Genomic DNA, 25,563 nt, shown 5'->3' on the forward strand with positions numbered 1-25,563 from the left:
AGTAGGCTTGAAGTTCACGAGACAAAGAAAACCTAAGGTGGTTCGAACTTCCAACTTTAGCAACCAAAGCATAGAGCTATAACCAAGTGAGTGAGTTGTTTAGAAACAAGCTAGCTACTATGTGGATCATCTGTTAAGATCTGAGTGGGCAAAAGAAAACAAAACATTTGGTTTCTATCAACTGCAATCTTAGATGACAATGACAATGCACATGGTAGCTGCCACATCCAGTCATCATCAAACATAGCTGAGAACGTGATTGTCCTGTAAACTTACATTCCAGGTCAAGGGAGTGGCAGTGGGACAGTTTTTACAAAAAGACATTGCAGGAGCATCCAAAGTTTCATCTCAGTTTTAGCTACTAAAGGCTACGGAGAGGACTACGCAGTCAACACACAGGAGAAGTCGTTGGCCCCAGCAATTGAAAGCTAGATATGAGGATCTAATAAAGTCCCTATTTCTGAAGTCAATACAGCATGCCATCCTTCTTCAGTTTCTTAGTCTTCCATGGAACTACTGCCTGCTTCAGTCCTTCGTAAATGGTCGCCTGCAAGTATGCAAAACACAAATCAAGGTGTGAGACTCTCTGGTCAAACTGCAAACGGACAGTAAAACTTGGTACCATTGTACCAATGCATTGCAGTGGCAGCCCAATCTAGGGAGTTGGGTAACAGCAGGGACCCCCACAACTCTGAACCTACACAGCACTGCCCCTACTTAACCAACCCTGCAAATTTATTAATTGTTTTCAAGAAGTATTACCTATGCCACCTTGGTTAAGTATAAGTTACCGATGTGGTTGTACACCTAATCGGGTGATTTTTACAAGTAAAAATCCAATCAATCTCAACCAAGAATACCCTTCCCCTTTTAAAGACAAAACATGCAGAACTTAGATTGAGAGCGGACAACATGTTATCGGAATGAAGACACACTCATAAAAGATATCTATTAGTGTCCATTTGTGGGGTCTCGCATAAGCGAGCCACAAGTGCGGGCGATGTTAAAACAAAACTCACATACCACATTGGTTAAATCTAATCAACCAATGTGATTTATAAGTAAAATTTAATATCTCCCAATAAAGAAATCTCTTTTAAGGACAACTGTGCTGGCCTTAGGCCTAGAACGCTCTCACAAGTATATCCAAGAAGCTGTCTGTTAAGGTCCACTGGAGACATCTAGCCCATAAATTACACCATTGCCAATAGAAGTAAAAGTTTTCTGTCCTGAACTCCAGAGACCTTGGAACTCAGAACTTAATTACCCCATGGAAATTATAACCCAATTTATGCTCACATGATATGATTTTGATTGTAACAAAGAGATATTAGGCTATAAGCAAGAAAGGATGTATTTCACTTTCCATAACTCAAAAACTAACCTCAGGAGTTAAAATGAACTTACCCAGAAGTGAGGCCTGGAAGGAGTTGAAATGGAATAGCTTCCTGATCTTTTCATCTTTGTCATCTTCACACTATTGTTCTTGCAACTCTCATCATCTTCTAAATTGATATCATTCTCTCCATCCACAGAAGATGGAAAGACATGATTACCCACACCCACCTCACATTTTCCCTTAAAAGCTCCCTTCCCCCATCGCCAAGAACCAAAAGTCCCTTTCCCTTTAATCCCCACATTGCCAAGAACCAGAGGACTATACTTTCCTATCTGAGGACTCCAGGTCTTACGGAATGAGTCCCTTTTCAATGAAAACGAAGATGACTGAAACCTTGATGACCTACCCATGTAAGGGCCTTCCAACACTGTGGTGGGTGAGGACAATCTGGCAGTTTCAGCATCCATTAACAGCCTTGGTGGCAACTCTAGGGACTTTTGAGTGGAGATGATGAGAGCGGTGCAGGGTTTGGGCTTGCCAGGCTCCTCTTCCCACCGAAATGGAACTGAAGCTGCAGTGTGGAGTGGGGAGGCCACTATCCATGGTTCCTCTGGTTCTTGTGCTTTTGGACTTGGAGGCAAGAATAGTTGCAGCTTTGGTGTGGAACTTGATTCAACTTCTGCCCCTTCAGATCCCATGACTATGGGTTCGAGTACTTTCTCTTGGGACTTTTGTCAAACGGGTTTGGTAGTGTACAGAGGGGAGACAAGGAAGAAGAAGAAGGAAACTCCCCTTAGTACAAAAGGCCATCCTTTTTTGTCATCTCTTGTCGCAATCTTTGTTGAAGCGCTGCAGCAGTAAAGGAGACCGTGAGCGCGATCCTCGATGGTTAACATAGGCACTCAAATCTTCTATTAAAGAATTAAAATAAATATTGTCCCTTTTTTGGAATATGGGTATTACTAGTCTTGGAAAATGAAGGTCTAAAGCATTAGGTAAGTGAATTTTTTTAATCGGAACGATATCGTATAGGTCATGATGTTAGTCCACACGCAGACATAGGTTAAGTTGGGTCAAAATTCAATAATATTATTTCTACTGAAAGTGGAACTCAAAACCTCTTGAATCCATATAATTTAACCTCAGAGAAATTCATCAACTAAATTATCACTCAAAGTCTTGACTACACTTCCATTAGACGCTACCCATGCCAAAAAACCTAGCCTTCCATTTAATATTTAAACGAAAGACAAGGAAGATAAAGCAACAAAGCAGCCATCTCTGGGAATTGACCAATTGTTGCTGCCTTTTTATGCACAAAAAGCAAAAATAGAGAGCCAAAGAGGTTCAAGGGAGGCACAAGTATTCAATTTCAAAACATTTCAACTTGCGAATACCAAATCCTGTGGGTGGTTCCTAGCACATACAATCTAAACTTCTGACAGGAATTTGCACTGGATGCCGAAGTGTGAACCAGTCCCTTTTCCATGAACCTGTGTTTCTTGGACAATACTTGATCTATCTACCAAATGCAAGACCCAAGCCAAATCGCTAGTCACTCCCACAAAACAAATGTTCTGCCTGTATATATTCCATACTCTTCTACGTTGGCAGTGACAACTCTCTGAATCTTTTTTACTCGTGTCCTCATTTTGATACCAGATTACACATGTGGGATTCAAGATCTATCAACTCGTCAAAGCATGAACTAGTGTAAATCTAAAGCCATGAACTATATCTGAAATGACATCTTAAAAAGACCATACTTTTTTCACCCTAAAAAGTCAAATGCAAGGCCTTCTTGGACGGCAATTCTATATTGAGATAACTAACCACTTGAACGATACCCTAGTTGATAAATCTCTCTAGGGCCGAACTATATGGACTCGGGAGATCCTGAATTTGATTCCCACTGAGAGCAATATCCTTATAGTCATGCGCTAAACTTTGACCCAACTTATCATGTTTTCAAGTGCAAAACTTATGTGCACATGCCTGAGGACCTGAGTTTAAGCTCATATTGGTTGTCCAAAGAACAAACTTATATGGTATCGTTCTCGCTTACCAAAAAAAATTATTCAAATAACTAAAATATTTTTATAGTAAATAGCAAAATCAGGGATATTTCATGAAAATAATCAAAGATGACGAACCATTTCCAAGAAAAAACCCCTCCAAATTTACATACATTATGTCTATCCTCTACCCCGCTCACTGCATGAACCATTGAACCTTATGCATGGGATGGGAATTGAGAATTATTTAACTTTTAAAAGAGAGTTAGGTGTAAACTTGTCGGGACAGAGTTACTTATAAAGACAGAGAGGACTTGCACATCAACTGGCCATACATAAGTCCATATACAAAGTCAAAAAGAGAAAGGAAAAGAAAAGGAAAAGAAATTTCAGTCATTTTCAAAAATAAAAATGTTAAGCACTAACAATGCTTATTACAGCAAAAGCACAAAGTGGTTTATTTTTGCCATTGACTAGTGGCCTGTATCATCTCTCTCTAGCTCGCATTCTGCTTTCTCATAGTGCAATATGTAACACAGAATACCCTAATCATTAGCAAACAACAATGACAATGAACATAGCCATATTATGTAAGTAAGTGCTCATTAATCGAATCCTCAATATTATCACCTTGTGGACCCTCGTGTTGTTTATTAGACTGAAGTTCAATAAATAAGAATTGTTAAAGAAATACTGCAAAAAGGTTAACCGACACTCATGGTCATGTAAGCATGAAGTAATGAAGTCGTCAAAAGAAATATTGCACAAAAGTTTGAGAAACCAAGTAAGCAACACAATTGAGTAAAACTCTACCATATAGTTTATGGCTCTCCTTGTGCCAAAAAGACAAGCAAATGAACTCTTAATGTTAAGATAAAGGAACTTCAAAACCAAGTACAAGGACTTATTCAACAGTATCCATGAGGACACAAAATGAAAACGATGATATATGGCATCCCCATCAATAGGTTTACCTCAGAGCAGGTAAGGAAACTATAGAACGTAGAATGAAAATGATGGTATATGAGATACCCATCAATGTACGTACAGCAGAGCAGCTAAAGAAACTATAAAAACAATCATGGCATGCTGTAGTAGATAATCATTACCTAGAGAGAGTACGTGGAAAGAACAATAATTAAAGAGATGGAATATAAAATGATAGTGTCATCAAAGCAACAATGACATAAACGTGACAATAGTGTAGTTACTTCTTGATTTTCTAGAAACAGAAAAGGTATGTACCTTGGCGTAAGATCCTTTCATTTCAAGGCCACCATCTACAGAAGCTATCAAGTGGTTCACATCGTCATTAAACTGGTAAAACAGTTATTAACATAATAACATCTGCATAAACAGAATTGTGTTTCTGAAACAGAAGCCTTCTCCTTGAAATTTTTTTTTCAAAAAATGAGGTATATATTAAATTAGAAGAAAAGGAATGCAGCAAACAGCACAAATTTGGACATGTAAAAATTACACTATCAATTACGAATAAAGTGCCAGCAAAATACTCTTTGTAAAAATAAAAGTCAATTACCAACAAAAAATTATATCACCAAATTGTACAAATAATGCTTATGTGCCTCTTAAATGAGTTCCTCAAAAGTGTTGGTTCTCATCAAGTAGCCAATTTCATGAATCAAGGTCTAATGTGGGTGTGTGAAATATACACCCATATGAAGCAAAACAAAGCTTACTTCTGAAAGACAAGATGGTTCTAGCTCAGAAAAATATTATTGAAACTCCCATTGAAAAGCATCCTACAGCCATCCAGGGGCTTAACCGTTCACCTACTCCAGCAACCACAGAAATATATGTCAGTCATTCATAATGGAAAGCATTATAGCACAGCCAAGTGGGGTGGGAGTGGGGGTGGGGGTGGGGGAGGAATACAAATAAAAAGTAAAATGAATAAAACAATAGAAAGCATCAACACATAAGCATATGCACGGTATTCAACAATGGTAAAGAAACTAGATAGGAGACTGTACCAATTCTTGCCGCCTTCCAAAAGAAACCGCGAAACCTGTCAATCAAATATTTTGAAAACATGATTCCCCAAAATAACCACTTTCAACACTTATCATTATCACAGACAATCTGATAATGACACATTAGATCTTTTCTAGCAATTAAAATTAAGTTCTAAGAAATCTTCAATAAAAAGGACCAAAGGACAACTTATCCTGGAAAAATGGAGTGGTAAGGCTTACTAAGAAAGGTAATATTTCAGAGAATTATACCAGCAGCTGTAACATGATCTGTAAATGTTTTTCAGGTGACAGCAGCCAGAGAGAAAGGGAATATTTTTGTGAGTTGGTAAGAGTTGTCATATCTATGTATCCTTGTATGTGGGACTACTTGTGGCAGTTGTGCTTTTCACAAGCATAAACCTTTGATTAATGGTCAAAAGCACTGAATGTCAAGAACCAAACTAAAACTATTTGCTACATTGCATGCTTTAATTTGGGCAAGATGTTCTACTTGAGGTTTTAGGCTTGATCAATTGAAGAACTTGAGAACGAAAGTGGTATAGCCTGGTTGGTCGATCACTCGGTCTCCACACTCAACTGTGCGTGCTCGCGCGTGCATGTGGAGGGAAGGGGTTCGATTCCAACGGGGAACGAAGCGCTAGCATGCTAGTCCACTGGAGTTATATCCCACCTGGGCCTCGGCCTTGACTTAAAGCCCAGACCGTCTAGTGGGGTGGCGGGCTGGGTTAGGGTTTACTCTTGTGGGCCGTCGCGTAGAGCAAAGCTCGCAAGACGTGTCTGGAGGGGGTTCCCTAATCAAAAAAAAAAAAAAAAAATTGAAGAACTTGAGACAATCATACTCATCTTTAAGAACTTCACCATATATTTCACGGTGTCAACATTGAACTTGTATATTTCATGACGTCAGTGCGCACACAATGTTTTTGGTTGTCTTGTGCAGAATGTTGCTAAGCATACAAGGCTTTTGGCAAGTACACAAATATCTCTGAAAACCAAAAAAACATTACAGTTAACATGTTTTATTTTCCCAGGAGCTATTTCAAGCTTCCCAAACTACACTAAGAGGGAGGGAAATAAGTCACTGCGCATGAAAAATATAGTGCATATCTATAATAAGCACAAGAATATTTCATACATTGTCCACCAAAAATCTCCTGGGAAAAAAAATACTCCATTCTCTGCTCAAGAATAGCCGGAAAATGCATCTTCAGATAAGTGCATGTACAGAGTCCCAATAGCACCACTGTTAAGAATGAATGGAAATTGAAGAGAGCTGACTGAAAAACAGACAATTCACATGTTATAGTATTACCACTAATCAAACAATGACAACGTAAAATTCCTTAAGTTCTCTTCAATTTCACTATGAGACAAGACTTACCATGTCTGAATTCTCCTTAAACTAAGGATTTCTTCTCCCGCTTTCAATCTGGAAACAAATAAAATCTTGAATTAACACAAGGAAAAAGTTAAAGTCGGTAATAACTTCTGTACATAACTATTGTCGTCTAGGTTTGCATCAATCGAAACATTCACAGATCTTAACGCTGACTTCTTGAGAAGTCAAAAGACAAGATAACCTACCGATTTCAATGAAAGAACGACGCAAGGCGTGTCGAGTTTTGATGAAATCAAGTCATTCTCCGATCCGACGACGATTCCTTCCCTCCCGTTCTTTCAGTGTCTAATTTGAGTGAAAATGGATTGGCGGTTTTTATATTTATATATGGAATCAGAGGTTGAAGAACGGCCCACAGTCAAAACCCAAGACAAATAGAGGCCCAATAGTAAACCTCTGAAAATGAAGGCCCATTCTTATAGCCCTTTGCAATCCATCTGTTCACTAGAAAGCCAGAAGCCTATAACGGCATCGAACTTATAATGAAGAACCAAGGGCAAAGCCCATACACCGATATTCATGCTTCCTTCTTCCGATACCTCCCTCGCCGCAATAACTGACCCCGAGTGTACAAAGTACAAAGGCTGAAAGTATGTTGATGCCCATGCTTCTTCCTACATAATTCTTCTTTTTTTTAACCTAAAAAACAATATCATACAAGTTTGTCATTTGACACACTAACAATATTGTTCAATCTAGGATTCTGATTAACTCTGGATAAATCAAATTATCCTCACGACTTTGTCATTATTATGGAGCCTTGTTGAATGTTAAGTGTAGGTTTGCCTTTATAAATCACTTGATTGAGTAAAACCCAACCGATGAGAACATCAAATATAGATCTAAACTCACTCAGATATCAAACCCTCATATACAGAAGTTTCACACTAGACGATAAAATAAGTTGGGCTACTAAAACCCAACGGGACAATGATAACCAAATTAGAACCTTCCGAGTGTATACTCAGGGGTCTAATCAACTATCATAATTGATAGTTTGACTTTCTTTGGAAATGTTTTGTGTGTGTTTTGAAAGCTCAAACTCTCCAACTCACCATATCTTCTGTCGTTGTCGATTGGATATTTCGGCTTTCAAAGTCTATTTTTTCTAATCATTCAATTGAACAGGGTCCTCTTTAGAAAACAACGAAGAAAATCTCCCGGAAAGCAACTGTTGCCTGCACCTTACTATAAAGCCATGCAACAAAAGCAAACAAGTATTCATACTCTCACCAGGGCTTTTTCTTAAAGTCATGCCAACTACATTCTTCCTTTCATTTATCAAAATCTACACTCCAATACTCTCTTCGTAAACTAGCTTTACTACTATCACAACTGGCTTTGTACATATAGAAAAATAAATACCTTATCAAATCATATAGGCTTTCCCATTGCCGGGAATAATAGTATCATTGTATAACTGTATAGATAGTTACATGTCACAAGCTTTCTAGTCCCAAGAAAATAAGTACTATTAATGGCCATCAATAAAAACAGACATCTCACAATAGGTATACCAAAGCTCTTTTCCTTTCCCTGACGAAAGTTTTGTTGGGTTTTTTTTTTTCAATGTGCTGCTCCAGTTTTCTGCATGCTAAAGCAAAAAACATGAACAAACCAAAACCACAATCATTCCTTCTCAGTGAGAGTAAGGCAGCTGGCAGCATATTTAGTTAAAACCATACAAAATATAAAAGGTGTCTGACCTTTGAGCTCCCTTTCAAGTCTCAGAAGGATGTTCTGAATCTGAGCTGATAGCGGCAGGTTCACCTTCCAGCGGTGATGCAAGGAGCTTGCCTTTCGTTCTCATCTTCTTCACTTCATCCACTGAATATATAAAGATCTTCTTTGCCACCTTACAAAATTCACTGCAATATTGCAATGTGAAAAAGAAATATAGTTAGTGCGTGCTTCCAATCCCACTGGTAAAAAGGATGATATAACGAACAGATTTTCAAATGACTTACGTCCACGGATCATCTCCTACAAGCATCATATCCCCCTCATCATCAGTAAAAACAACAGCCCATTTGTCTCGAAGTTGAAGCTCTCCTTTGATCTCGAACATTTTCTCCAACTCATCTACCAAATCACCGTAACCTTTTAACACAGTTAAGTCAACAGCACGACCAACAGCAAACCCTTTCATTTGGACCTTGCCAAAAACAAACAAATGAACACCTTTCAGAAACTAGTGATATGAGGATCAAACTATCCAGTAAGTGCCAAGAAGACTTCAATTTACCTTGGTACGAGTTCTAGTGGAGGCAGTGAAGCCTTGCTTGCTCTGTGCTTCTCTTGCTGATATTTCAGAAATAACTTGCTTCTGTTCCTTTGAGACGTCAGCACTATCCAAATTTTGAGCATCAGATGCTGCTGAAACATGTACATAACCAGCCCCAGAAACAGTTTTTTGACTTGAGTGTTTATTCTCTGGATGAGCGCCACGATCAAAGTCCCTTTTTACATCAATTCCAAATAATCGGAAACCAGTAGGATTGTCCAATATATTCCCTTTTTCCACTTGGCTGTCTACCATGCCACTGTTCAGCATTGATGGAATTTGAGGGGGATGTCCAGCAGTCATAGGCTGAAGTACAACGGTTTTGTTGTCCTCCTCAACAAAATCTGGAAAAAGATTAAGAGATGGACTCATATAAGAAGAAGACCACACATGCTCTGGTTGGACCCTCAAGTTACCAAAGCTACTACTATTGACTGGACCACCATCAACTTCTTTCTGTCTCAGAGACCAGACAATTTGACAGTCACTTCTTTGAGCATCAGCAGTACAACTTACTCGAGCCAGTTCATGGAGGGACTGGTTTGATCCAGGATACCAGAAAGGTGAAGCAGCTGAATTGGAAGTGATTTCTACATTGAAATTGATATATAATTATAAACCATCAAATGAAGCTACTAGAAAAAATAATGAAGTGCATGAAGCAATTATTTCTCCTACCAGAAGTCTGAATATCAACAGGCCGAGGCCTTTTGGTCTTTACTGCAGCTTGAGAAACATTAGGAGCAGCACAAGCAACAACAGGCTCTATCTCCCAGGGAGAAACCCTATCCGGCCTTTGCATCGTTGCTTGTTCATCCCATTGAATCTGCAGGAGCAATAGTTGGTAAATAAGTTTTCTTTTCTTTCTTCTTCTTTTTTTTTTGAGAGAGAGAGACTGGATGAGCAATCAACTGCATTATAGAAATATATTCAACCTTGAGTGACCGCCATGTAGAATCCCGCCACTGTGCAGAAAAATCACCAATCCCAACAATGGTGCCTGTGAACCTAATGAAGCAAGCCCAACAAACATTGAGACCGTAAAACAAAAAATATATGACTGATAACATCAAAGAGCATTGAGCACATTTACCTCCTCTCAGGAGAGTCTTCTCCCTCAAATCTCATCTTGAAGCGCATACCAACAGAGAACCTCTTGTTAATAGCCTCAAGATATTTGTTTACACCAATAATAAATTGGCTAATCCTGAAAAAAGATCATTATATGAAGAAACTATAAAACGAATAATTAACTGAAAGAGGACACAGGTTGTTATAAAATGAAAGAGGCAGACCTAACCTTGGTTTGTAGCATACAAGAAAGATGGTATGGGTCATAATAGCATGAGAAGCAGTGGCAAGCACTCCTAAATGCATGCTTTGGCTTGATATAACAGATGTTGGCATGGTACTCTGCTGACGAGCAAGACGCCGAACCCCAACCCGTAATTCCCCACTCTCACCCCTAAACAGTACATTATTGTAAATTAAAGCCCAAGATGCCAAAAGCTTGATGGATATCAAAACCCATTAAAAAGAGTCAGCATTAAACCTAAGGAACACAAAGGCATCTCCTGCAACGAGTCTTTTCGAATTAACAAATGTGCTCCACCCCGTAGTAAGCAAATGCCTCCTAGGTTGACCTAGCGGTATTAGAATCAAAACAAACGACAGATTAGGCCCTATTTTCCAGTATGCATTTAACTACAATTTCTACCCTCCACCAACTGTGGTTATGTTGCAAGCACAAAGCAAATAAGCATAAATGAACTCAGGAAGATTGCAATGCCACAACATGATTACCTCTATATATATGTTTAAATCTCCATTCATATCCATGAAGATCTTTCGCAACCAATTCCTGAGTTGGGGTTGCCTGGCTCATGTCCTAGTGAAAATCCAATGAGTTCAAATTAAAATTCGGAATCTGGTGCTATGATGTTTTACAAGAAAAATAAGAGAATACAAAAGAAGATCACCAGTGGCGGCAAGCATTCAGTGGCATGCTTTCGAAGAACAGAGAACCCTCCATGAGTGCTAGTATCAGAAGCTGTTAAAATCTTGCAAAATGAATGTGCTGCTTCCTTGGGCGGCTCAGGAAGGCAGGGATCAGGAAGACTGGGTTCAGTTTGCTGTAGCAATAGCACATTAATAGAAATCAGCTCATATGCATATGAACCATATCCAAGGTGGAGATTACTTTCATAGCCCATATTTTTTTACTATGGAAACCTAAAACAAAAAAACCTTTTTCATTCTACTGCAACCAAATTAAATGTAAAATAAGGGAAATAAGTTTCCTTTGCAACCGCCAACCTCTTAACCTATTTCCACATCAAACAAAGCAAGCCAAAAAAGGAAACAGGTAATGATAGAAAAAAAACGAAGAAACACATATACGTACGCCAGATTCCGGTTGCAAAGTGATTTGGGCATAAACCTCATCAGTCTCTTGTTCTGCCTGTAAAATTGGATCAAACAAAAACGTAAAGAAAAGAAAATTCTAAAATTAAATTTAAAAAAAAAAAAAAAAGCAATGTGAAGTAAGACTGAAAATGGTATACCAGTAACTGAATGTTCACAACGCGACAGAGGATCTTAGAAGGAAGATCAAACCGTGGAATTTGCTGATTCCATTCTTGATTAGTCGATGCCTCTACCTGAATCACACGACCGTACATATACCAAAAACAACAAAATGCTAAAACCTTCAATTTCTGTAGAAAAAATTGAAGGCGATGAAGCTAAATCTTGAATATGTAAACGGCATACCTGTTCCATGTGACCTTGAGGAAAGTAGTAAACCCTCTCTCCAGCCCTTGCAACATCCACCACAGGCCCTGCACACGCCTTCCATAACTCCGTATACAAACTAGAATCTGTCAAACTCGACCAAAATATGAAAAATAATCAAAAATGAGATTCGGTTGCCAGAGAAAGCTCAGGACAAAAACAAGAAATCTCATAATTGTTGAATCAATGTCTAATGAATGCAACATTTGCTAAATCTAAAGCAGACTCCCAAATTTTCCTTTCTTTTCTGAGCAAACAAACAGAGCATAAAACCATCATGCACAATCATCAACTTTCTCACCAGCATCCACATCAGAAAAGGATCCGCCCCTCAGATTATCCTCTCCATGCGCCATCAAACGATGTCGTATCAACGCTACAGAGAACAGAAATCAAGTTCCATTAGAGAAGCTCATAGAACGCACTGAGAAGTAGTTGAGTCACCACTCTACCCCATTAATGACCACGAAGTAAGCGACGAAGCTCGGCAGGAGAGAACCAGTAAAGCTAGCCAAACACGACGGTTATGTGTGAGAATTCATTTTTTCAATACTGGCAAGTGGCGGCTGTAACGACTAGCGAGGCACTGGTTCAGTTACAAAACCGCTTATGGCGTTGCTTGATACCGCTATTTCGCAGACTCCAAAACCGCTGGTTTGTATATGCAAGCAATTTTGATTTGTTGCTGCTCCTTGTCGTTGTTGAGATCTTTTTTCTCTCCAGACGTTACGAAATCCCTAAAATCCGAAACCTCCTTCTCTTCTAATACTCTCTCTCTCTCTCTCTCTCTCTCTCTCTCTCTCTCTCTCTCTCTCTGGTTTCTCTCTTTAGTCTTCTGGTTCTCCTCTCTCTCGTCCCACTCTACTTCTACTGCTAGTCTGCTACTGTCACACACACACTCTCCAGCTTCAGTCAACTGTGATAGCCCGTCTTTCTGCACGAATAACACGTTGCCTGCTTTGGGTCACCCTCCAGTTACTCGCAGGACTTTGTCTTAGGCCTCCACGCCACCATATATTAAAACATTTGTCTTGTTATGCTCTTATAAGTTATAACACGTTGTTTGTGTCAATGGCTCGTACGACTTTGTCTTGTTATATTATGCACCAATAACACCATTGTCCGCTTTGGATAAGTTTTCATTGGCTGACACGATTTTGTCTTTCTAAACCCTAATATCAATCCATATTAGTTTGAGTTTAGGAAGAAGGAAAAAATTGTTATTAGTTAGAAAGTCTCTCCTATTATATTATGCATTTCACTTCTTTCTTTGAACGATGTGTGATTTAGACTACTAAGCCCCTTCGACGACACTCAATAACTTACTAAGGACCATCAAATTTGACACTATCAAAGTTTGTGGCTCCTCCCACCAAATTTTTCTTCAGAGTCCTATATTTTTGAAAAAAATATTAAACTATTAATATTATAATAGTCACAAGAATATTAAATGATTAGGCGTGAGAATTTGATTATACCAATATAATTAATGATTTTGTATTTTCAAAATGTTGCTAGATTCATACTTTTAAGTAATATATACATTTAATTTTTTTCTTAAGAATGCCCATTTAAAGAGGGCCTATTTCTTAAAAAATTTATCCGAACCTTCAAAAATTCAGGTACGCCACGACTGATTCCCAGAAAATGTTAAGACTTAAGACACGAGAGACGTTGATCTTTTTCATGGTGCTCCGTTCCGTTATAATTGACGGCGTTAGTTATCTTTCTTCTCCTCTTTGTTTGTCTGCATCATGGCAGGCAGCCATGTTTGCTCCTGTTTAAACCAGCAAAACATAATATTTTTGGCTTCCCTCAATTTCTTTTTTCTTTATTATTATTTTTTTTGCTGATGCACTTCATGGTTTGTTTTTGACATTGTGAAGATCACTAAATTACATATGTTGCCCTTATCTCTTTGGGGTGGTGGGACCTACGCAAGCGCGTGAGCATAAGAGAAAATATTCAGCGATTGGTTAGCACCATGTAATCAGCTTATGTGGTGCGCGTGTTTGATATGCTCGATAATTGCATTGTTTCATACCCATAATTGTATTTATTTTTGTCTCGTTTGGGTTGAATTGAGTTACCATATTGTCTAGAGTTGCATTTTATCTAAATTTCAAGTTTTGAAGTGAAAAAACTTTTTTTATGCAAAAGGAAGATTTGGACCAGATTGCCCTTCCTCGAGGAAGTCACGATTTTTGCTGTTTTTCTGACGTTTGAAAAAGGAAAGGCAAAATTAAGGGCAAAAACATCAAGAGACTTAAAAATAAGGGTTTACAACAAGTGAAATGAATACTTTTGGATTAGGATAGAGGGTTGGACTATTTAAATCGAGGCTCTCAATTGCTTTATGGTGAGACAAAGAGACTTACACTAAAGAAAAAGGAAAGTTAAAGATGCAAGCCGTCGCAATTGTTTTCTCTTTGTTCTTAGTGTTTGGTTTCTCCAAACTCATGGATTTCTCTATATTGATTTCGTTGTTTGATTGTATTATGAGGAACTAATCCTCTTTACTAGGGTTCTAATGTATCATAACCATGAATATTCAATAAGTTTGGTTTATGTTAATTTACAATTATTATTTCATGATTGACTACTATTAGTATTCTTAATGTTTTTGAATATCTGGCCAATATTTGAATGATTTGATGCTAAACTGGGATTGAAATGCAATGTTTAAGACTTTGCATCTAGCAATAGATACCATAGGTTGCATGCTTCACAGACATGTAGGAGTATGACTTGTGTGGCCATTACATAATTTTCCATAGTTCTTAATGGGTTGTTGTTGTCATCGTTTTGATTCGAATATTAGACATAATAGGGACATGGAGTATTGAATAGGTTAGGAAAAATTAACTGTCAACATGGATAATAATTATGATTAACAAGACAAAAGATTTGAATATGATTAGTTATGGTGAAATAAGATGCCATAGAGCTTTCTTATTCGGAATTAGTCAACAACGATATGTGTTTTCTTTTATAGTTGTTAGTTTAATTTGCTATAGATCGGTTAACTGAAAACTCAATTTCAATTGTTCAAATAGCGTTTTAACTAGTCATAATCGGTACTTATAAATTTTAGACAATTCTCGTGGGATCGCTACTCTATTCATCATTATATTACTTGCACGATTCTTATACTTACGAATTTTACATTACAATGCTCAACTAAATACTCGACATGTGGCGCCTTTAAAGCAAATAATAGTTCAGGACACATTAGGAGTATATATTATGAGTGCATGAACTAGAATATTAGCATTAAGAAAAGCTTAGTGGTGGAGTGTGCAATCCAGAGCATGATATATATATTTAGTTTGATTAATCCACTAATCCCCCTCAATTAGGCTAAAATGTTTCACTATTATTGTACATAATTCGACAAGCACCTATCTAATTCAAATAAAACACCACTTGCGCACAAGTTAAGTATGGATTCCTCTTCTTTTACTATAAAAAGTTGGGTTTTTTTTTTTTAAAAAAAAAAGAAAGGAAGTAGAACTAAAACCCACTTGTAGGAATTGAATTTAGTCGATGGAGATTATACATGAGGCTCTGATTCTTTTCTTTTATTTTTTTTTCCCTATTCAAAGAGCAAATGAAAATGAATGGGAAAGCAATGTGCCAAAAAAAAAACTTTTAATTAAGCTACAGTCTCCAGAGGAAAATTTTGATTCCTACTCAACAATTAAGCAACCTCTAGGTGATGATGGAAAAGTGAGAACTCAATTTACTATCTTAGCCCAAGAGATCATGGATTCTAGTGGAAGCAGACGAGATCATTTTCTGAAATAAATCCGTGCGAGCTTATGTCCAAAAGGCACAATACCTTAACGGGTGTGGACAGGACAAGGCGCTAAGAAAATTACGCCACATTAAAATATCCCCACACATATAATGTAAGTTGTCTAAATCTGGTGTGATACATGTTTTTTTGCAGCAAATGTGTTTGTTCCAAAGATGTATAAATTGTCTGATATGTTACTGTTTAGGCTGCAGCATGTGCTCCAGTACTACTGACGGGGGACATGGACAATGAAATGGGGACAGACCAATCACGTCTCGTTAATTAACCACATAATTGTTATTAGAGGCTATTATTTAAACTAACAAATTACTCACGTCTCTTGCATGTCCTAGAGGGTTGGGTTGAAATCTTTTAATTTATAACATAATAATCAATCCAAAAAGAATAATAAACAAAGTTGAATTATCGTATAAATCTTTTTCCATCATATCCGTAGATTCCCTTAGGATTAGGGATTTGATCCTTCATAAAAATTGTCAACAATCAAATCTTTTTAGTCATCTCAAGTGTCGAGTGCTACCCTTTTGATTCTATGCCTCACAATTAATTTGTCTTACGTAAGAATGCTTTTCATATCTTGACAGAACCTTCTCCCATTACTTTAAGTGCGTATACATGAATTCTCTTACACAGAGTTAAAGTGCGCACTAAAAAATAAAGTCAAGTGCACATAGAAAAATTCATATATATGTATGTGTGTGGCAATACATGATTGGTGGGACTAGTAATCTTTGACTACACACCCCATGTGGAGACCAGTTCAGTTTGTGTTCCTAGGCTTGCCTTAATGCTTTCTTTGTTTAAGCACACCTAGGTCTTAGTTGTAATAGAACCTCAGGAAGACTAAACAAAGCTAGAACTTGTGGTTGGAATTCATGTTACAACATGGGAAGACACACAATCATGGGCAATAACAATCAGGTTTGGTTTACATTAGTACAGAATCACTTGGTTGATATTAAACTTTTTTGGGAGCCCATTGAAAACAATACGCTTATAATCATGCATTTGGCTTTAACCCAATCTACTATGTTGTTTGTCAATTAGGCAGTCTCTCAATATCTAAACGACAACATTGGGTGGATGTAATAGGGAACATCATCAAACTAGCGGATCCAAAATTTGTATCATTTTTGCGATGTGTGAGGATAATATCTCAGCGTCTTCTACTTCTAATAGGCGATGAACCATTCTCAATGAATCCATAACAAGTAATCTCATTTTTTTCATAAGGTACGGGTAGAGACCGAAGGTCCGAATCCAAAGCCCAAGGAAGCCGAGGCAAGCCCACCGAAGTAAGTTGGCTTCATGAGTGGAGCACAGTATGCAATTTGTGCATGAAAATTCAAAACAAGTCTGGACATCACAACCGTTCGAACAAGTCTGGACCCTAGACAACCATTCGAGCAGGGTGGTGAACAAACTAGGCCACGTTTGACAGCTGGGTCGGAAGGAGTAAGGTTGTTCTTGCCAAACAAAGATTCAAGACGAACCAACCTAGTTGCCAAACAAAGCCCTTAGGCTTCGGGGCCAGATTCAACAGCAACTGCAGAACCAAACAAAGGGGTTGATCCACTTCATGTAAAGGTGAGACATCATTCACAAATTCACATGACACATATCATACCAAGTTTGCAAGGGGTATAAATAGATTACCAAAACATGAAATAAAAGCTAAAGCTTCCACCTTTGAAAGTAATCCTCGAAGGGTAAATATAGTTTTCTTGCTCGCATGCTCAATTACAAAAATGCATGTATGCGCGTATGCAGAGGTGTAGGGAAATAATGTGCGTGACAACACCACGGATCAACACTTAGCTGAGAAAACATTCACAGGCAGACTTGAAGTTAGACAAAAACTGGGGAAGAAAATGTTGTGCATCACTACCCACTCAACCACAGTGGAACTGTCATCTGCTTGTGCAAGCGAGATGATGCCGACTCTATGATGCGACTCAAGAGACACTAACCACAAAGCCTGGTGTCACCGACTCACCGCCATTAAACAAAAAAAAAAAAGATGCAACGGGGTTGCACAAAGGGAGGGTTGATTATCAACGGCATCAGATCACTTTAGGGCGAACATAACTTGTTCAAAGTATACTCAAAGGATACCTCTTCTGTTGCTAGTTGCTACATAAGATCCTGAAAAGTGGAATGGAAGGTTAGAATATCTATTCCATAGAAATATATAGTGCAGGACAGCATAAAATGGCATAATATAATCCTAGATGTATAGAGGAAAGAACATCCATGCAACTATAATGCTGCTAGTACCTCCAGAAGTGTTCCTCCCTGACCAGCTAGCAACAACACATCAATACACATAACTAACAAAACCTAAAACCTAATAGATTCAGGTATCAGTAGACCGCTAGTTATTGAAGAGGTAATGTTCATGTTGGTGTTGCGGGAGGGTGGAGATGAGGGGTGTTGAGAAACCTTCGGATGATAATCATAAAAAAAGTGGTTACATTAGATGTTTCCTGCTTCTTTGTTCAGATTTGTGACACAAGTTGAATTTCCTTAGAAAATATGTCAGCAAAAGACAAACCATAGCTCATATTGGTCTAAGGGGCATTCACAAGATATTGAAAAGACCAATTATTATTTTAACCATTTACAATGAGAGAAGGAATATACAAAGAGGCTCCAAAAATGGAAACATACAATTAGTTGGAACACAAACATTCTACTACAAGAAGAAGAAAAGAAATCATAAACATATAATGCACTTTAGAAGAAAATTGAAAATCTGAGAGAAAATAATCTCTGAATGAAGAACACAATTTTTCGATATCCAATTGGAAGAAGGGAACTTTATGTCCTTAGAGTCTTGGACATTAAAGTGTATACATAAAGATTTAACTATTTTCTTTCCAAGGGTTAAGAAATTCAAGCACACAGCGCACCACACAGGTTGCCAAGAAAATCCCTATTTATATGCAACACAAATGATATCCATGGCAATGTATATCATAAGAAATGTACCTGCAATTTCGAAAACCCAGAATGAAGGTTGTCAAATAATATATGACAAGGATGCATAGAACCACATGCACAGGTATAGTTGATAAATTGACTTGTATACAGCTGACTAACGTAAAGGATTTGAAGTCCAAACCGAAATTCAAGCTTGTGCAGAATAACCCAATATCTCGTAAAGGAAATATAAACGCCAAGGAGTTAGAAGGCATGGACCCACAGCATCAACAGACAGTGCAATTTTTCACGTATGCTTACTAAATTTTATTTTTAACAATAACATATGATCAAACCAGAATTCGAAATTGAACAGGAAAACCACATATGGCTTCGAGAGAAAGGTAAATGCTCTGAAATGAGCACACATGGATCCATCTCATCACCTTGACAATGTAATTTTTCCTGTATGCTCATTAATTGTTTTTCCAACATCGAAATACAAAATGAATCTTACATTGTTGAATGCATTTCACAGAAAGTAGGCATTGCTGAAATCATCATAGTTTGTCAGAGAACCCACAATTTCTTTCACATTAGTTAGGATCATTGTCTGCAAAATTATACACTGACTAAACATTACAACAAGAAAAAGAAAAAACTCTACTGCAGTAGCACTTTCATCATAGATGAAATTTTTTTATCAGTTATTCAACAACCTAGAGTAATTGCTAGCCAAGGAACGAAAAATACAACAGTGAAACTTCATTAAGTAAATATGAAGTATCATTTTGAATTTTACAGCAGATTTCATGTTTGGGAAATGAAAATTTTTATCATGGACTGTAAGATTACCAAAGCCATTTGCGCAGAACCACAAATTTCAAGAGAGGATAAAATTTTGAGAAATGGAACTATGGAAGATGCAGAATGCATATAATTTAATGATAACAAATGTTTAATATAAAAATAATCTCAAAGGCAAAAACAGTTTACCAATTAAAACACAACGTAAATAACAATTTACTAAACTGAGACAGCCAAGACACATATTTACAATGCTATTTGACATCCAAAACAAAAGTTAGATACCCTTGAAACACAGTTCTTTCACGGCAATAGAAACAACAAAAGAAGTCACAATAGTAAAGAGCAGAATAGATACTTACTTAAATGATTGGGCAATTGTAAGTTCTGCAAAGTTCCATCAAAGCTGCCTGATTGGCTGGTTCAAGGTTTTCACTAATTATCTGTGGATATCTCCCAGGAGATATGGCAGAAAGCCTTCCCAATGATGCTACCAAGAATTCCTTTGGATCCTTTATGTCCTTTAGAGGATCCTCCTCTTTCTTCCCCGCATTGTAAAGCCGAACAAAAGTGGCAGTGTAGCCAATATTATCCCCAATATCAGGCATTTCTGGTTCATCTTCAACTCTGTCGTCCTCTGGCCTTGAAAGAAGGGTGACAATGCTGTCAAGCATTTTCCCCCAGTGTCTTGCACCAGCAGCATCCAAAAGGGCAGGAGATTCACAGATTAGTTTGGTGGAGGCAACAGCAGTTAACTTCAGCTCAATTGTTCCAGTAATCAGCTTCAGATTGGGTATCCAAAACTGCTCCAAAATGACCAAAAATATATTTGGCTGAACAGCATTCATCGTGTCAACAAGATTCCCAGAACCGTGCTTGACAATAAAAAGTGACATGAAAATTAGAAGTGACTTGATAAACTTTATTGTTCGGTGTCTCTGAAGCCTCCCAAACAAGGTACTCCAGATGTGATGAACAAAAGGAGCAATACCACCATATTCCAGGTTCTCAATAACTGTGTTGAGCACGTAGAAGCCTTGATCATCAGTGCTTGAAGACAAGACAAGCATTTCAAATATCCCAAGCACCTTTGTCAGCCTACCCTCTTGGGTGAGCTCGTGGGGGGCCTTCTGAAGGAAGGCTTGAAGCAGACGCACGAGAGCAGGGACATTTGAAGTTCTCTTCCACGAGTCAGGTGAGAGCAGGAGAACAAAAATTTGCATGTAGCTCTGTGAGAGGGGTGGTCTATTCAACTCAACAAGCTGAGCAAGTAACTGAAATGCATAAGGTAAAAATTCGGTCACGTCATTGGCCAAGATTGCCTGAATGCTGGGAAACAGTTTTTCTTCAAAAGATGAGATAAGAGAGATGTCTCTCTCACATGCCCGCTTGACTAGCATAGCCACAGACTCAAAAAGATAGTGATTAAATATTGGATTCTTTGGATTGCTGCAAACTGCATTTAGGATAAAGGTCAATCCATTTATACAAAATACAGCAACCTCTCCTGAAATGTCAGCTGCACCCAGAACCCGCATGATACACTTCATAACATACTGATTCTCCTCAGATTCAGGGAACTTCAGCGCATTGAATAGGTTATTAATCAGCACAGGCAGAATTGGAGTTATATCCGCTGAAGTATACCTAGCTCTTCCCCCCTCATCCTTGACCAGCAAAAGTTTCTCTATGCAATTTGCAGCATAAGAATGAACTACATTCGATTCTGCACCAAGGAACCGGACCACATCTGAGACTAACTGAAGTGCAACAGGTTTCGATATATGACTCCTGAACATCGTGAAGAATTTCAGGGCACCTGCCTTGAGCATGGGAAACCCATTGGCATCTTGACTCTGTAACTCCGGCAATATAACAGAGGCGAAAAAGCTCTTTACATCAACAATTTCAGTTGACACAGAATTTCCTCCAGCCTTCTTAGTTGCAAGTGAAACAACCAAGTATATTGCGCAGTCTTTGTCCTTCCAGTTTGCAATTGGATTTGCAGCAAATGAGCTCAACAAACTTTGTACCTGCTCAGAGACCATTTTCATCACTTGTTCCTTATAATTTGTCGCAATCCCTTTAAGCAATTCACACGCAATCCTCCTCCTCGTATCAACATCACTCCCTTCCATATCTCTCCTGATAAACTCAACATAATTCATCTCAAAGAGCTCCTCATCATCTTCCCTTAACCGCACATTTGGAATGACAATACTTTGACAGATCTGTGGTATAACTCCTTCACCAGCAAACAGCGTGTGGTGCACGCTTGTGCTCACGGTAGTCAAGAACTTGATTGCCATGACAGCTAGCTTGTCACGGCTAGGAGACTGAGATACATTTCCAAGTAAAGTCCAAACAGCAAGAGCAAATTCATTTAAGTAGCCTTTAAACTCTTCCTCATTTTTCTCCATATAAAGACTAATATTCTCGCAAACTGCAGCCCTAACCTCATCAACGAGTGCGAGCCCATCCCCACTAGTCTCAAGTGCAGGATAATTTTTTGTTAGGTACTTCCTAAACTCACCCATCCACTCATTCATATGATCCTCGAAGAATTCAGGCAAGTCTTGAAAGTTTAACGAATAGAATATTCTACAACACAACCTCTGCGACTCAAACAGTGGACGGAGACTGACAGCAGACCCACCAGAACTCACTTGGGAATCAATTATCGCAGCAGTTTTAAGAAAAATCTCAAGTAACGGTGCCGCAAAATTATCCAAACAATACTTCAAATCAAGCAACAAATCATTTGTTTTGTACTCATATCGAAATTTCTTAAATATAGAATTGACGGTACCAAGAATACCATTAATGGATGCGTAGTCAGCAGATTGTGAAGCCTGCTGGAGAGTGACCACAAGCTCCGGGAGCAACGCAGGCCACTGCTTGGGAAAATCATGCTTCCCGATGACGGAGAGAGCCTCACTGAGCTGACTCTGTACTCGAGCAGACGACCGGAGCATGAGAGACACGATCAAGGCCTTGATCTGATCCTTCTCCTGGTCAGCAATCGCGGTGAGAGTAGAGTCCCGGACCGGAGCCCACCGGAAGCGGAGGTGATTTTTGAAGTTAACTGCGGCGGCATGGCGTATCTGCTCGTCAACAGAGGGCTCGGCGACCAAGCGGAGCACAACGAGGCCGTAATTAACTCGGTTCGAGGCCTCAGAGAGCTGTGATTCGGCTGCGCGGCGTGGCTCCGGCGCCGGAGAGAGCGTATTGAGGAAGCACTGAGAGAGAAATTGAAGAGTATCTGCATTCCATTCCATCTCCTCTTCACTGTAATGTGACTGATTAGGGTTTAATAAGAGAGCGTCTAGGGTTTTGTGCACAACCGAAGAGAACGAGAAGAAAGGGTGAGAGGGAAAAACTGGGAGATATCGAGAGCTTTTAAAAAGGGATTCTCAGACGAATTGATGCTTGCAGCGTTCGGACCCGAAGAGGTGGACAATTTTTATGGCCGTATCGAGTCGTGGGCTCAATTAAATGGGCCACATAGAAGGCCCTGAAATTGCACGATTTGCGCGGACTCAATGGGCTGAGAATTGTAAATGAGTAAAAGCCCAAACAATCATGCCAAGCAAACCCATCATGGAGTCTAGTTCCATTCATTCCGGATCTTTCTTTCTATTGTGCTCGTCAATGGAATCTACTCGTGTTGAGTGGAGCTAAGGTAAGGGATGATGCCCAGCCAAATGTCATGAGTGGCTTGCTTTTTGTATCGGATAAGATATCATATAAGCTTGTTATCTGGATACCCGATATGGATCTAAAATCGGGTTGTCAATCATTGCACAAAAATTTTCCACCTGATAAAAGGATAAGTTGGGCAAACACTTAGCGCGTAGCCACGAGGACGTTGTTTCCAATGGGAATCAAACTCATAATTTTTCGAGTTCATATGATTTGGCCCTTGAGAGATTCGTCAACTAAACTATCACCCTCAGTGTTTAGAATAGCATGCATGTTCAGTCGCACAATATAATTAATGTTGTCTTCCCAGCTATAATGTTGGAGAAGTAATGTCCTTTCTTGCTAAACATGCCCAATACGAATTAAGAACTTTGAAAGCTCGATTGTTCATAAATTTGGAAACCAACAAACTCATACACACTTTGCAATATATGGTTATGAATATAAACACAAAAATGAGTGTAGTTCCATAAAATTAAAAGAGGTATCTTCTTTCACTCATGGTGTTTGTGTATGCTACACAATCTCACATACACAAAAATGAGTTCATGAAAATCTTCGTCAACAACTCCTGAGTCGAGATAATTAAGACATATACTTGAATCGTGTCGTATCCAAGTTCGAACCCCCACACCCACTTATTTAAAAAAAAAAAGAGTTCATGAAAATCTTCAAATACAAAAAAAATAAAATATATATATATATTATATATAGTATAACGTAAGATTATTAATATTAGTCAATCTTACCTTTTATGACTAAAACGCCACCCCTATTATACGCATATAATAAGAATAATAATTATTATTATTATTAGTTACATGCCATGAAGTAGTACTGCGGCGGAGCCTCTCCGTCCGGCATCGTGGTCACCGTGGCATCCCCGGCAAACGTCCACCCACAAGCGCTCCAATGACACCCATGATCACTATTCATTAATTCCGGCAATTCAATCTCCTCCCAGAAATCATCTTCCCCGTCACAATCCCTCACAATGCTTTTCTTCAATTGCGCCGCCTTTGCTGCTGCTGCCTGAATATCCCTAGCCGAGCATGTCGACGGCCGCGGCAAGTGCTCCACCTCATTAGGAAAATTGAGCTGCGCTTTACGTCCTTTGAGACAATATGCGGCAACATCATAAGCCTTGGCTGCCATTTCTGGGATTGGGAACGAACCTAACCAAATGCGCGATTTCTTTCGTGGCTCTCGGATTTCGGACACCCATTTGCCCCACCTTCGCTTCCGGACGCCATGGTAGACCGGGTGTCTAGTCCCGGTGTGTGGAGGATTCGAATCCGATGGGTTTTCCGCGGTGGTGGTGGTGGAAGCAGGGGACGTCGTGTTGAGGCCATCTTCTCCTGTGGATGTTTTCTCCATGTGTATATATATGTTTCACATTGAGAAACCCTTAATTTGGCTTTGAGTGTCATCGGGGTTTATATAATAATAATGTATGTATGTGTTGTGTGTCTTGTTTGTGTAATTACTTAAATGGGCCTATTCAGGAAAATTAATAAAGGAGCTTGCGGCAAGGATTTTATTGAAGGTGCGGATGTTAGGAATCAACTCCTAATCTAACGGTCGGAAGAAGATATGATATCGATTCTTCTCGATTTCTTACATAACAATTGGACTAATTAAGTGGAGAAAATTTAAATTTTTTCTATTTTAAGAGAAAATCATTCAATGGTCATGATAGACCGTGTCATATGCTGATGTGGTGTACAATAACCGATTAGATGATTCAATTCACGAACAGTTACTGACAATGCATGAGTAGTAAACAAAAATATACAAAACTGCTTGTGAATTGGCACAATCCCATTTATTATAGTGCATGCTAGGGCCACTTAATAATTACTCAAAAATTTAGGATAAACGTGACGCGTCTCCTACACCAAGAGTGAGGGAGAATTTGGAAGGAAGTGGGGAGTAAATCACTTGGCGATAGCCTATATGATTATCTCTTTGGATTAATGCGTAAAGAATCTAGCCTGATAATCTAGCCTGATGTTGAGAGTTCAATTTCTAAACTGGCTCAGTTATTTTCAAGTGGTTTGCACTAGATCTCAACTCAATCAATCTGTAGAATGAATTTGCGCGTGCCTAATCTGAGTCCAAATTAGAGTTTAGTGTAATGTCCAAATGTCCGCCTTCGGTTATAGTGGGGAGTAAATGATTAAAATAGCCATTGAAGTGTCAAAAAAGGTCCGGATCGGTAATGGCTTTCTGGTCCATGGGTCACGTGGTGGACGGCAGCACGAGATTCTGGTGACGCGATTTGTTGTCTAATGGGCCTCTTTTTTTGCGCTAGTGTGATATTTGTTTTGCATGAGATTTTGATAGGTGCTGCTTTTTGGTTTTTGTTGATAAGGGTGTTGTGTTCTTTGTGTGTGTGTGAATGACATCCAAACCACCTCACGATGGTATTGTTAGTCATCTCTTCGGAAAAATGGCATACGGTGTCAGAGGTCGGAAGTACGAG

General features: G+C 38.8%; 5 protein-coding genes across 12 annotated transcripts; all 5 read right to left on the bottom strand.

The window, feature by feature from the left end:
• Nucleotides 1-154: 154 nt before the first annotated feature.
• LOC119982810 (uncharacterized protein At4g00950-like) lies at nt 155-2,066 on the bottom strand. The gene is made up of 2 exons (XM_038826383.1): nt 1,408-2,066; nt 155-547 (listed from the first exon to the last, which is right to left on the bottom strand). The coding sequence occupies exons 1-2, from the start codon at nt 2,035-2,037 to the stop codon at nt 467-469; spliced, it is 711 nt and encodes a 236-aa protein (XP_038682311.1). The 5' UTR covers nt 2,038-2,066; the 3' UTR covers nt 155-466.
• A 30-nt stretch (nt 2,067-2,096) lies between these two features.
• On the bottom strand, nt 2,097-7,868 carry LOC119982811 (protein kish-like). Of its 2 annotated transcripts, XR_005464504.1 has the most exons (7): nt 6,936-7,868; nt 6,733-6,780; nt 6,522-6,628; nt 5,349-5,383; nt 5,055-5,147; nt 4,600-4,643; nt 2,097-2,188 (listed from the first exon to the last, which is right to left on the bottom strand). XR_005464504.1 is itself a non-coding variant. In XM_038826384.1 (5 exons), the coding sequence occupies exons 2-5, from the start codon at nt 6,733-6,735 to the stop codon at nt 5,080-5,082; spliced, it is 213 nt and encodes a 70-aa protein (XP_038682312.1). In that variant the 5' UTR covers nt 6,736-6,780; nt 6,936-7,555; the 3' UTR covers nt 4,881-5,079. The 2 variants fall into 2 exon arrangements, 1 of the variants encoding a protein (XP_038682312.1); XM_038826384.1 differs by lacking the exons at nt 2,097-2,188; nt 4,600-4,643 and having other exon boundaries at nt 4,881-5,147; nt 6,936-7,555.
• A 230-nt stretch (nt 7,869-8,098) lies between these two features.
• Nucleotides 8,099-12,798, bottom strand: LOC119982808 (auxin response factor 11-like). 3 transcript variants are annotated; one of them, XM_038826381.1, is made up of 16 exons: nt 12,280-12,797; nt 12,129-12,203; nt 11,807-11,913; nt 11,599-11,694; nt 11,439-11,495; nt 11,014-11,166; nt 10,838-10,922; nt 10,587-10,677; nt 10,335-10,499; nt 10,128-10,241; nt 9,970-10,042; nt 9,713-9,860; nt 8,996-9,624; nt 8,718-8,905; nt 8,457-8,618; nt 8,099-8,344 (listed from the first exon to the last, which is right to left on the bottom strand). In XM_038826381.1, the coding sequence occupies exons 2-15, from the start codon at nt 12,181-12,183 to the stop codon at nt 8,471-8,473; spliced, it is 2,109 nt and encodes a 702-aa protein (XP_038682309.1). In that variant the 5' UTR covers nt 12,184-12,203; nt 12,280-12,797; the 3' UTR covers nt 8,099-8,344; nt 8,457-8,470. The 3 variants fall into 3 exon arrangements, with proteins under 3 accessions (XP_038682309.1, XP_038682310.1, XP_038682308.1); XM_038826382.1 differs by having other exon boundaries at nt 8,099-8,337; nt 12,129-12,798; XM_038826380.1 differs by having other exon boundaries at nt 12,129-12,797.
• Nucleotides 12,799-17,278: 4,480 nt separating this feature from the next.
• LOC119982394 (exportin-2-like) lies at nt 17,279-22,804 on the bottom strand. Of its 5 annotated transcripts, none has more exons than XR_005464387.1 (3): nt 19,739-22,804; nt 19,087-19,182; nt 17,279-17,792 (listed from the first exon to the last, which is right to left on the bottom strand). XR_005464387.1 is itself a non-coding variant. In XM_038825731.1 (2 exons), exon 1 carries the CDS (start codon nt 22,652-22,654, stop codon nt 19,739-19,741), a length of 2,916 nt encoding a protein of 971 aa, XP_038681659.1. In that variant the 5' UTR covers nt 22,655-22,804; the 3' UTR covers nt 17,279-17,792. The 5 variants fall into 5 exon arrangements, 2 of the variants coding, with proteins under 2 accessions (XP_038681659.1, XP_038681660.1); XR_005464389.1 differs by having other exon boundaries at nt 19,087-19,197; XR_005464388.1 differs by lacking the exon at nt 17,279-17,792 and adding an exon at nt 18,373-18,638.
• A 636-nt stretch (nt 22,805-23,440) lies between these two features.
• Nucleotides 23,441-24,468, bottom strand: LOC119983123 (ethylene-responsive transcription factor ERF023-like). The gene has a single exon (XM_038826801.1). It carries the CDS (start codon nt 24,453-24,455, stop codon nt 23,892-23,894), a length of 564 nt encoding a protein of 187 aa, XP_038682729.1. The 5' UTR covers nt 24,456-24,468; the 3' UTR covers nt 23,441-23,891.
• Nucleotides 24,469-25,563: the final 1,095 nt, after the last annotated feature.

This window comes from Tripterygium wilfordii, chromosome 17 (assembly GCF_013401445.1).
Source record: "Tripterygium wilfordii isolate XIE 37 chromosome 17, ASM1340144v1, whole genome shotgun sequence".
Taxonomy (NCBI): Eukaryota; Viridiplantae; Streptophyta; class Magnoliopsida; order Celastrales; family Celastraceae; genus Tripterygium; species Tripterygium wilfordii.

Coding starts and splice junctions, on each gene's coding strand:
- LOC119982810 (XM_038826383.1), bottom strand. CDS start 2,037: ATGGGATCTGAAGGGGCAGAAGTTGAATCAAGTTCCACACCAAAGCTG. Junction 548..1,407: donor CTTCCAGGCCTCACTTCTGG/GTAAGTTCATTT, acceptor GCATACTTGCAG/GCGACCATTTACGAAGGACT.
- LOC119982811 (XM_038826384.1), bottom strand. Junction 5,384..6,521: donor ATTCTTGAGCAGAGAATGGA/GTATTTTTTTTC, acceptor TTTGATTGACAG/GTTTCGCGGTTTCTTTTGGA. Junction 5,148..5,348: donor TTGGAAGGCGGCAAGAATTG/GTACAGTCTCCT, acceptor TTGCTGGAGTAG/GTGAACGGTTAAGCCCCTGG.
- LOC119982808 (XM_038826382.1), bottom strand. CDS start 12,183: ATGGCGCATGGAGAGGATAATCTGAGGGGCGGATCCTTTTCTGATGTG. Junction 11,914..12,128: donor CTTTTCTGATGTGGATGCTG/GTGAGAAAGTTG, acceptor CGAGTTTGACAG/ATTCTAGTTTGTATACGGAG. Junction 10,043..10,127: donor GAAGACTCTCCTGAGAGGAG/GTAAATGTGCTC, acceptor TTGCTTCATTAG/GTTCACAGGCACCATTGTTG.
- LOC119982394 (XM_038825731.1), bottom strand. CDS start 22,654: ATGGAATGGAATGCAGATACTCTTCAATTTCTCTCTCAGTGCTTCCTC.
- LOC119983123 (XM_038826801.1), bottom strand. CDS start 24,455: ATGGAGAAAACATCCACAGGAGAAGATGGCCTCAACACGACGTCCCCT.